Below are 12,003 nucleotides of genomic sequence, written 5' to 3' on the forward strand. Positions count from 1 at the left end.
GATAGAAGATGATGATTATCGGGCTATTGGAACATTTGAATTTCAAATGGAACTCATAAGAGAAATGGTGAAAGCATGATAAGGCAAAGAGTGAAGTTACAAGTTTATAGGGCTGTAATGTGTAGTAAACTGGTTTCATTACTGTGTACTTTAAAAGGTGAAACAGTCGTAAAGCAAGATGGATTAATACTTTCTGCACACGTACCACATAAATTAAGTTTATTTTCAAACTTAGCAGTTGCTGTCCATAGTGACAGTAGCTGACCTGTCAAAGACTTGTTAGCATCTACTGAAAACAGGGGTTTGTAGCTCACGTTTTCGTGAGTGAGAACATTGCTGTATGCAGAACAGCTTGGTATGCAAATATGTAGCCCCGTGCAGTCTGAAGAATATTTTGTAGATTTTAACTTGTCCAGTTTCCAAGAGTAGGAACTGATATATACAGAATGACGTAGTAACACGATTGGCTGTTTTCCAGAGAAGAAACATTTGAAAGTGAAGGCTTTTTTAAAAGGCATCCCATTTTATATATTTCTTAAATTACTATTTCTAAAGAAGAACACCCCTTTCAACCTGTGTCTTATTAATATTTTAAGTTTGACTTTTGGCACAAAACCAGTAACTAAGCAGAATTCTTGCTAATAAATATTTTTGTTCATTTTTGGAAATGCAGGTAAGTTTCCATCTTAAGGGGAAAAAACCATTTTGAAGTGTAGATAGATTTTTTTTTTCTTAATTTTTTTATTTTTTTTTATTCCTCAGGATTAGTAAAGACATAAAACTTGAGGAACGAAGGGTGACCTCTATCTGAATTAATACATCGCCTATAGAAATGTCTATAGAAATAAGGTCAATATCTATAAGAAATAAGAAAATGAAGTGCAAAATTACTTGAAGAAAAGCAAATGTTTGTTTCAGTAAATTCTGTGTTTGAGAGATTTGTAACTGCTGGTTTTGGACAGTTCTGCGAATGCGTTGCATATGCCTCAAGGGCTTAAAAAATAATTAAACAAATACTTTAGATTTTGCCTGGGGACATTTTAGTTGAAAACTACTTAGTGTGATGCTACTGAGCTTTTGAAAAGCTCTTAGTTTTTTTTCCTTCAGATGTTCTCCCCTTGATTTTAGGCAAATGCTTAGCTATATTTAAAATCGAATGCACTTCACCATTGAGCAGAATGTTATCTTTAATGGGGGGGGGGGGGGAGGGTGGTGTTTGGTTTTGTTTTTTTTTTTTCCCCACTGATCAGTATGATGTGTATGTTTAAACACAGCTGGATTCCAGTGGTTTGAGTGATTGTACTCTTCACAGGTTTGGATTTCAGTCTTTTAAAAATCCAATGAAAATTTTGTAGTATTTGTAGAATGATGTTGTTTAAAAGCGTGTAACACGTTCTGTGCTTTTACCCCTCTGGAGGCATCATATTCATGAGTGTAAGAAACATTGTAGAATAGTTGGGACATCAACAAAAGAACCAGATGCTTCTGTGGAGAAAAATACATACCCTAGTGTGCCTTCTGGTAGTACCATTGCTGAGCAGAGACAATATGAATGTTAGAATATATTCTATTAAGGTATATGTCATTAAATATGAGATTTTTTTTTTTTAACTGCAACAGCAAATGTGTGACTATCAGTATGAGTATTTTCTTTCTTTGACAGAGAATCTGTGGGTCACGGTCTCAGGTTTTTAGCTATGCTGAACACTGGTCCTGCTTTAGTGCTAAAGAGATGACATGACTTCAGAGATGACTTATCTGAAGGAGAAAAAAAGAGCAAAGGAAGGGAACACCTTCAGTACAGCAGTATCTGAGGCACCAGGCAGTAATTTGTCTTTAAAAGACAGTGCAGATTTCTCTTGAGTGCAAAAATAGATGTTTACTTTCCAGCTGAAGTGAAAAAATCTTGTTTCAAAGATAGAGTTTTCCGTGTCCTGTCGTCAAACACACAAATGGAAAAGGTTTGCTGTATGGTTAGATTATTATGTTATTTAGTTGGTCTCCTTCAGAATGCCTTTAGGCAGTGTGATCTAGATACAGAGAATTGTTTTGGTAATTAACCAAATGATTTCTTGTGGGATTGCACTTGAACCTTAAGATTAATGCAATTTTCTGTTGAACAGTTAATTTCCTGTATCTCTTAGCATCTTTATAGGAAAATGGATGACTTGACCTGCGGGAGGAGAAAACTTCGGGAATTAGTGGCAAACACTCTTTACAAAATTAATTGTAAACTTAACTCTGTCTTGAGAACACTGACATCTCATCCATATTTCTTCTGTTTTTCCATCTCAATAGAGAAAACTGGGTTTTGATTAGTATGTATAACATTTTGTAAATGTAACTTTGATATTTTTGCGTTGAATTTGTTCTGTGAAAATCACCAGAAGTAGAATATACACAAAGAACAGAAAAGAAGCAGCAGTAGTTGTTTTATATTTTGTGTGGTCAAAATTGATACTGTGGTTACAGAGTTTTTGAAGAATATATTTTCTTTGTTCAAAAAAAAAGGTATTGTGATATTACCAGCTCTGCTCTACTGTTTTGCCCTACATTGTCTGGCGAGTGGGAGCATATGAATCACCAGATCCTTGTGTTCAAACACTGTTCTCTTCAACTGCTGTCTAGCTGCTGGGTTCTGCAGGTAGCAAGTACATTAAGAACACTGGTTTATGGGAAGGACTTCACTTTTATGAATGGACAGTCATTGTTAGGCATCTGGGTGAGATGCTTATGTTTGATTTTAAATTGCCTCTACACCAAACAACTTTTGGACATAGATCACATTGCTTTGACTGAATCATGTCTGAAATCAGCTTCATAGCTTTCAGCACCTGTGAAATACAGTTAAAGCTCAAAACTGCAAGTCAGACATTGACGAAGGTTGTGGTGAAATCTGACTTTTTGTTTCCGTTTTAATTAAAAAAACCTTCCCTTTTCCCCCTTACAACAACATTGTGTGCCCTCTGACAGCCCTTCATAAGGTGACTTTATCTTGAATCTGATATACATCCTATAGTTTAATATTTACTGTATCATAGCAAGTTTTTATTATAGTGCTTACATGATTAAATGTGATTATAAACTCTCTTGGAATCTAAAATAAAATCTTAGACTACAAGTGGAACAGAGATTTATAATCTGCAGCTGAATTTTCAGCTGTTGATTATATTAGCAAACAAGTCTGGAAGCATTTTAGAATTGTACAGAAATTTCTAAAGCATTGGCCTAACTTATGGCAGATTGTAAGACTTTAGCAAAAGAGAATTTCGAAGTAATTTAATCAGGGACCCTGCATGCTCTTTTAGGGCCAGTTACTTTAAGTTCCTCTGCAGACAATTTTCTGTCAGAACAATGCATGATTATGAACTAGGTGATTTAAAAAAAATAAATTAAAATCTTTATTTTTTTATGTATGCTCTTTTTTGTCTGTATGTCAGAGGGAGAACATGAAGTTATAGAACTGGATGCATAGGAGAGCATCACCTAGCAAATCTTTTTCAACAGTGAAGACAAGCATACATTTTTGATGATCATGTTCTATTAAATGGAATAGTACAATTCATGTTTTCCAAGGGAACATTTATATATGGTACAAGTTGTTAATTTAGCTTCTGAAAAGTCTTATATTTAACCAAATGGACTGCAGCCAAATGATCGGTTTTCCAGGTTTCACTAAAACCCGTATGTCATCTTTGTGAAGTGAAATATGATCTAAGAAAATGCATGTTAGAGTGGGTTGCTAGACTGTCTTCTGAAGCTGGAAACTGTTAGTTGAAATAAAAGCTGAGATCTTGTGTATAGGCCATGTGTGAAAACACTATTTTTGTTAAGTGAGCAATGTCAGTATTGACTGCTTGATTGTTCTTAGATTATCAAGAAGAAAGGTAGTCTTAGTTTCATAAAGAAACCATTTTACTTCATTTGCTGACCTTTCTCTGAAAATTCAAAGGCTTAGCAGAAAAGAACATTTGCATGCTTGAGCATGTATTATATTTTTGCCAGAAAAGGTATGTTATGTGCTGCATGTGAATTCAGAGTAGAGCTCATCTTCAATAACGGAGTCATGGCGAAATGTTAAAAATGATTATGTAATATTCTGAACTGTCGCTGATAGTGGTATGGCACGTACTGACATGTGGAAAGAAGTGGAGCCCTCATCTTGGATTTTTTTTTTTTTTTAAGTGCAAACTAAGGAACAAGTGACTTTCCCATGCCCGAGGAAAGCGTACAAAGTGCTACTACATAGTTTACAGTTTTTGGCTGTTGATTTTTTTTTTTTAATTGTAGTGGTAATCAGTATTATAAGAACAGCTATGATTAATGAATATATCTTGAATTATAACAGAGGCCAAATCATAGAATATTTATTGCAGCAGCGCAGATAAAAATTCCAGCTGAGATGCCAGTTTTTATCTCTACATTTAGTATGGTGGCTTCATGGGCAGAGTTCTAACCAGAAAGCTATTTAGATGTTGTGGTTCTTCCAGTGAGCCATAGTATTTTTCCTGGGTGAAAAGAGAATACTCTCTGCAAACTACATGCTGTGAGTTTTGGTGCTTTTAGAGACCGTTGTTAGAAGGTAGCCACTACTATAGCAGGTAACTTTGCATGCCTTCAAATTAATATTAAGAAATATCAGCAAAACAAAAAAACCTCTATACCGTGTTTACTTTGTTTAATGTGGCTTCCCCTTTAATTGTGCTTTTTTTTTTTTCTTGGCTGTGTAGTAATGGTAATGTCTGCCTTAGCAAGGAATGTGTCACAGCATGAGTGTGCCACTAGATTGATGTGATTTGTTGTGGGGCTCCTGATGAATCTGTTGTACATGGTTTGGGGAGTTTGCAGTGAGTAAGATCCGGTCTGATACTGGGGTTCCAACATCTCCATTGTGCATATGGCTCAGCTTTCTGAAGGCAAACAGTTCAGGAACACACCAGAGGACCTTATATTGGTGTGACCCAAACATTGATCAAGAGCTTAATGCCTTCACTTCTAGCACTGTCAAGGAGCTTCTAGTTTATCTCTATCTGGAATTAATCCAGTTAGTGTGCAACAAAACCACTCAGAGCGGTACATGGTAAATAGAAGTGACACCGGATTTGCCTCAAAATTGTTCTGAACCAAATTGCTGATGTTGGCGTAGCGATATAACTTGAAGGGGCTTGGTTTATGATTAAGATAAAGTTATATACATAATTGCTATATTTCATAGATTCCTAGATTCATAGATTTCTAGGTTGGAAAAGACCTTAGAGATCATCGAGTCCAACTATCCCTAATCCCCGTTAAACCATATCCTCAAGTAGATCATCCACCCATCCATTTAATTTATAATGCAGTTTCTCAATTTCATGTTTGTATTTTCCAATTCATGTAAATAAGAAATGAAAAATTCAGAGATGAGGTGTATAGCTGTATAAATGTGTTGTACTCCATGTTGCTTCACCTTTCCTTTACGGCTGTGTTAACTGATAGCTTGATAAAATCACATATTTTATGGCAGTTGTCTTGCCATAGGTCCTCTACTGTCCTAGGATATGTTCTTTCGACAGTCAAGACAGCTTGTTTGAAAGAAAATGCTGAATTTTGACTGGTACCCTGATACATAAGGGTAACAAATGTTCTACACTTCAAAGCAAACCTTGAAATTACTTAATAAGTGCAATATTCTGGAATAAGAGATGGCAAACTGGTTTTTGCAAAGAAGTGCATAATCATAAAATATATTGCTATAGTCAAAGTTAAAGAAGAATATACAAAAAAGGTTTGAAAGCGAGACAGAAAAGCTGTGTAGACGTCTGTAAATAAAACAACATTCATCAACAGTATATTCTGAAGATGTATCAAAAACTTACCTAGTGTAGTTTATCTAAAACTAATTATTTCCTGAAAGTTACATTTGACATTACAGTAATGCTAGTGATTACGGAAAGCATTCAAGTTCAGAGAACAAATAGGAAGCCTTTCCCAGAAACACAAAATCCTGCTGAAAACAGCAAACATCTGTAGCAGGCAGATGGTTTTCATTGTAAGGCTACCAAGCAGTTCCGTGTCTGTGTACTCAATATTGCTGTTTCCTCCTTTTTTCACTGTGTAAGCTGTATTTGTTAAGTAGAGAATGTCCAAACTCTAATAAAGACAATACTTGAAGGGAATATATTTTTTCCGGTAGTTTTCACTAGTGTTTCCAGTAGAAGAGTAGGATTTGAAATGTGTTGCATTTCAGGTCCTGGAGGCAGTGGATAAGAGGGAGCTCTTCAGGATGCTTCCTAGTCCAAGAAATTATGCTATTTCAAGAACGTTGATGGCATTTCTATGATTGGCTCATCTTTTTTGAGTCTTTGTCCCCTCTTCCTCATGCTGTCAACAACTGTCTGCTTGTTTTCCTTTTTCTGGCTTCTTATGAGATGCCATCCTACTCTGTATTTCTCTCCTATTTTGCTCTGTACTGTGTTCTCAGTTTCAAGCAGGGTGCAGCAACTACTCTATGGTGAAACAGTAGTGAAGAATCTGTGGTACAGTTAAATGCATCTGTAATACATGAGTACAGTCTTGGAAAGAGAAATACTTGATGGTAGGAGTGGCTTGTGTAGCTTTTTAGTCCAATAAAATGACGTGTTTTACAAAGAATGTTTCAAATGATGTCTTGGTTTCTAGCTGTCTTATAAAACACCCCCAGAGTGAAGATACTCTGGTGCCAAGGGCTGCTGCTGTTCAGCAATCCAGTGAAAGGCTCCATTTTCCTTTTCTTTCTGTGAGGTCAACTGTGCCAGTACTTTCACGAGGAGAACACAGAGATGCTGCTTCTGCAGCATAGAGGCCAAAAGATTCTGGTTGTTGCTCTTTGAATGAAAAGTGTCTTTCTGATTACAACTTTGCGTAAGCCTGAAGACTTTGCTCTGCTGTGTGGCAAAGCATGTTTATGTTTTACTGGAAGAAAGTGCCATTTTATCTCAGAGGTTTTTCTGAAGTGACTATTTGAAACAAAAACCGGTATGGGATAGATAGGGCTAAAATTGGACTGTGCCACTTGAAATGATTATTCCACTGAAATTGCTGGAACTAAGAAGCAGTGTGAGCAAGGAGAATTAGTGTCATTCTTCCAGTAGGGTGGTTGTATTATACAGCTTGAGCTGTTGACATGGAAATGATTGGTTTCTTCTTTCTTTTACAAGAGAGAGAGAGATTTAATAGGAAAAACTTTTTTTTCCGTTTACAGGCATCAACTTATGACCATATTCAAGAAGTAATGGTACAGTTATTACGCTCAGTGAACAGAACCGTTATTACAATGGGACGAGATGATCCCTTAATTGTGAGTAATATTTTAATGTATTTCTAATGCTTTCAAAGTAATTTTATAGTTACCCTGAAAAAATGCAAAGATAGTATTTATGGAGTCCTTGTTTGTAGACTTTTTTAGATTTAAAATAAAAGGTGTAAAGCTTTACTCTTTTTTCACTCAACTGTACCACTGTAGTGTCTTCTGAAGTGTAGCTGAATGCTGTGAGATTTGTGCATTTTGTAAAAAAACAAATACTACATTTGGAGTTAATTGCTGTTAGCAAAAAGAAGAATATTTTACAAACCCGCATAGAAGGCACACTGTAACACATTGAAGATAGTGTTTCTACTAATCTAAAGTGGAAATGACTGAGTAAAATGGGAAAAAAATACCTATTCTGAATAGCTTATAAACATAGTTGATGGATGCTCTGTTTCGCCCAGTTTTTCCATGTGCTTTACTTGTAGGTGGGTTAGAGTTGCTATGGAACAGCTGCTGTTTCTGGTTCTGTTTCTGGAGGGAGAAGATGGTTCCCTGTGCGCACAGGGAAAATATCTGGGGATGCACTCCCTGAGATTTTTGTGGGGAATTCCATGGTTTGAGAGTTATATTCAGTGACAGATTATGCAATTTATTTAGATTTAATTATGTATGTCATGATTAGTCCTCTTGATTTAGACTATTTGTGAGAATGCAAGACAGTTGCGTTCAGTGGGAATTATGGAACTTGCCCTTAAGAACTGTGCATTTAAGAGATGATGTATATTTATTGTTAGTCTTCAGAGATTTACACTATTCTGCAAAATCATGAGCAGAATTTAGTTCTTGTTTTGGCTACAAGAGGTACATTGTGTGTCTTTTAAAATGTACTTGGTTTCCTTGTTCATTTCTATTCAAAACCTAAAATAATAGTTTTAGATCATTTCCAGTCGGAGCATGTGTCTCTTAATGATTAGTCTCCTAATAACTGAGTTCTTCAGAGGAGATATTTGCCAATGGTTGCTTCAGACTCTCTGGTGATACATCTGCAAGTTTCAGAAATCGTATCATTAACCATTTGCCAGAACTCCAGTCTGGTCTGTGCACAACCCTCCGGCACAGGAAGAGATTTTGAACGACAACCCAGTGAACCTTTCCATTCTCTACAGTATTTGAAAATGTTTTCTGTACTGGCACAGAAAGCATCATATGAGTGTCAAAGATGATGTAATCAGTCTATTAAGGAGAATTTCTGGATACCATAAACAGTAAATGAAGAAGGAAAATGAAACTAGTAATCCTGCAAAAAAGATCCTTATTATTAGTGAACATTAGGAAACCATTAAGAAGCTGGTTGCAGTCAATTGAAATGTCTTGGAAAATCTACTTGTTTTTCTTTTTTTCCCTCTCATCTGTTGTAACTTGTTCAGCTGTTTTTTACCAAAAAAGATTAAATCCAGTGTGAATTTTGAGATGCAGATATCTGAATGCTAATACTGCTCATAAGCACCTATGCATATGTGTATATTGGGCTTTTTAAAGGTTTTTCAAAGTAGAATTCCAATAAGTTTCCTGGAGCTGAGACAAGGGCTCTCAACAGATTAGTCTTTTACATAGGACATGAAGAAATTGTAATGAAGAAAAGAGTCCTTTGCATTTAGAAGACGGGCAAAATAAGCTTGTTTCATTCTCTGTTTACTGCCTTTAGTTCACTCAGTTAATTTCCAGGTTTGCTTTAAAATCTCTTGAGAGGGCCAAGATTGTTGAAAGCCTGAATGCTTGATCTTTTAAAAACGAAGCAGATGGTCAGAAATGATGGCCATGTGCAGAATGCTTAGGTGAGCTACAGTTGCTACAAGTATGGTGAACTCTCAGAGTACAGGTGGGACAGAGAGAGTAGCTGCAGTCAGACTGTGTACCTGATACGAGTGACATGTCAAATTGGTTATTTACTTCCAGGAGAACAGAAAGTTACTCTCTAGATTCTTAAATCTGTTACTATGTTTCTAAATATTGCAAATATTTTTGTTATCTTCTGCTGTCAAATATTCTAATTAGAATATGGTGTGAAAAACGATGCTAGTGCTGTGTTATACTAACAAAAACTAGTGGTTGCTCTTTACAAGACCTGTAGTTCTTTGCTAGTTTAAATGTCTTGTGCGTGACAGAGTACTGATTTTTTTATTTACTTGAATTTTTTTGCTTTCTGGCAGTGATAAGCAGCTTCAATTCCATATTCAGGTGTCCTTCTCACTATCTTCTGGCTTGCTGGCAGACAAGCAGTTAAGTGGATTTTGGTTTACAGTTGCTTTTTTGTTTTCTTGCTAGGAGGCCAGTTGAATCTAAGGGAAGGTGCTGCCTTGTGATTAGCTGGTAACAGCATGCTGTGAGCTTCGTTCATTTAATTACTAGACAGAGTCAGGTTAAGGAGGAGATACTTCCTTCAGGATGAGATGTTGGTGCTAGAAAAGCAATTTGGCTTTCTGCAACTACTGTGGAGAAGACTTACTTAAATGCTGCTCATTCATTGTGATGTTTTGGCAGTTGAAGGCTCTAACAGCTGCCTGATTATTTTCACTATTAAAAAAAAAAAGCCTCGACTGTTTGTAATGGTGAAAGTGCTTCTAAACTTGTAATAGAGACACAAGTTTATTGGCTGTAATGGGTATTCAAGCTGTATCTTGAATACTTTATGAGATTTAGACTTTTAGTTAAAAGACGTCGTGATGCAGTGGAGTCCTACTGTGGTAATTGTAGAAGTACAATGTACAGAAGCATGTAGACTACAGAAGTACTTGTTTTTGAAATTGGCTTCGTTAGGTAAACAAAAATATCACAAATTGGCCATATACGTTATACAGCTTTCCTTTGGTACTCCCAGACTTGGTTTCGTTCACAGGATTGGTTTGGCATGATGAAAAGAGTGTAGTTACGTTATACAGAAACGTTTTTAGGCAATATTTATGTAAGATATTGGACAAATAAAGACTTTGTTGAAAAGTAAAGAGTGTGCTCTGTTAACCAAAGCTACTCTAGATCGCATACTTCTGCAAAAAACAATACTTCTTGGGGAATTAATGACCAGAGAAACCATTTTGCAGAGCTGCAGTGGTTTGAAAATAGGATATATTCAAACATACACACAGTCTAGCTAAAAGTTACAGCTTTTTTATTCAGTATTCAAATTCAAATGAAAATCCTTTCTCTACCTAGAAAAGCTACAGAATGATTCCATGAAAAGCCTATTTATTAATTTCCCATTCATTTTGCTTTTCCAAAGAACAATTGTTCACTTCCCTTGTAATCTAGATGTTGTTTGTTATTGACTCCTGAAACCTAAGAAAAATATCTCATTTTATTGCAAAAGATAACATCACATTTAAAGAACCTAGAAATGTACAAAACATACATTAGATAATACATTTCATTAGGAAGATGTTTTGGATCTAAGCTAGCATAATTACATACAAGTATTGTGACTTTTTCGAAAGAGCTATAGTGCACAAAACTATAAAAAGCCCTACATGAACTGCTGTTACATGACAGAGAAATCAGTATTTTATTCATACATTCTGAATTTTTCAAGGAAGTTAGATTGACTCCATAAAGCAGCAATTTCAAATACAGTAATTTTGGAATATGCCATGTTCTGTGCAGTGTTTTGTAAATAGCGTGTTGTAGTTGTCATTTAAATGTGTCTTTCAGAGAAGCCTATGATATTTTGTATGCAAGTGCTGTCAGGTATCTGGGGTTTTGGATTTTGGTGTTTGTTTTATTTTTCTTGTTGGTTTGTGGTTTTTTTTGTGGGTTTTAAAAATTTTATTTAAGAGCATGTTTGTATTTCTAATGTCTGTTTCCTAATCTGGGAGCTGGCTTTAGGTATACACTGTAATTTTCTAAATTAGAAAAATTTTTAAAGCCTGTGCTACTATCTTCTAATGATTTACCAATTTCTGTTGCTTTTCTGATTTTGACGTCATAAATTTCATAGTTTGTATCTAGTATTTACTTATTTCCTTAAGAATTAAAAATTAATTATTAAAATACTAAACAAAAATCAAAAAGCAATGCTTACATGCTACATTTTTACATTGCTTAGATTCTTCAATTATGTGTTACAAAGCTATTAAATTTTAGGTATTTTGTGTTGCTAAGATATACAAATTTCTATGATAAATCTCAACAGAACATGTAGCGAGTAAGCAGTCTTGCCCTCCTACTGCGGCTGATGTGTACTGTGACTGACACTTTCCCAGTTACCTTTTATTGTAACAAATAGCCTTTTGCTCTAATATTGTCTTGAAGATTTCATGTAGAAAGCCCGTGTGTGTGATGTACTGTGGGAGAACACTGGGTATAATAACTTCTCACATTTAGTAGATGTAGTTTTATTGTGAAACTATGATGCTTATTCTTTTGTAGGAATGATTTACTTCTGGCATAGTTCTACTTTATTTTCAGTTAAACTATTGCATGTTTTTTGTTCATGGTAGTCAGAACCTCTGCAAGAAGAATGATGAGGGAGTTCTGTCTGTGTTCCAGATAAGCCTTTTATTTGGATCTTAAATATATATTTTAGAACTTGACTGGCTGTTGCTACTACTGCTGACTCAAAAAAAAACCCAACAAAAAACTCCTTTGTTGTACTGAAGCCCTGAAGTAGAGAACTCTAGGGGCAACCTTTCTGAAGGACAGTGCTTTAGCAGCACTGTAATTTCATATTTCATATTTTCAAG

The 12,003-nt window shown here is 35.5% G+C and overlaps 1 protein-coding gene across 1 annotated transcript in view; it reads left to right on the forward strand.

The window, feature by feature from the left end:
- Window positions 1-12,003, forward strand: part of DOCK2 (dedicator of cytokinesis 2) — a 194,581-nt gene that overhangs the window by 68,321 nt on the left and 114,257 nt on the right. The window contains 1 exon segment of the mRNA XM_086621891.1: window positions 7,223-7,318. Coding sequence (XP_086478017.1) covers window positions 7,223-7,318 — 96 coding nt within the window.

The sequence above is a fragment of the Tauraco erythrolophus genome, chromosome 16 (genome assembly GCF_009769465.1).
Source record: "Tauraco erythrolophus isolate bTauEry1 chromosome 16, bTauEry1.pri, whole genome shotgun sequence".
Classification (NCBI taxonomy): domain Eukaryota; kingdom Metazoa; phylum Chordata; class Aves; order Musophagiformes; family Musophagidae; genus Tauraco; species Tauraco erythrolophus.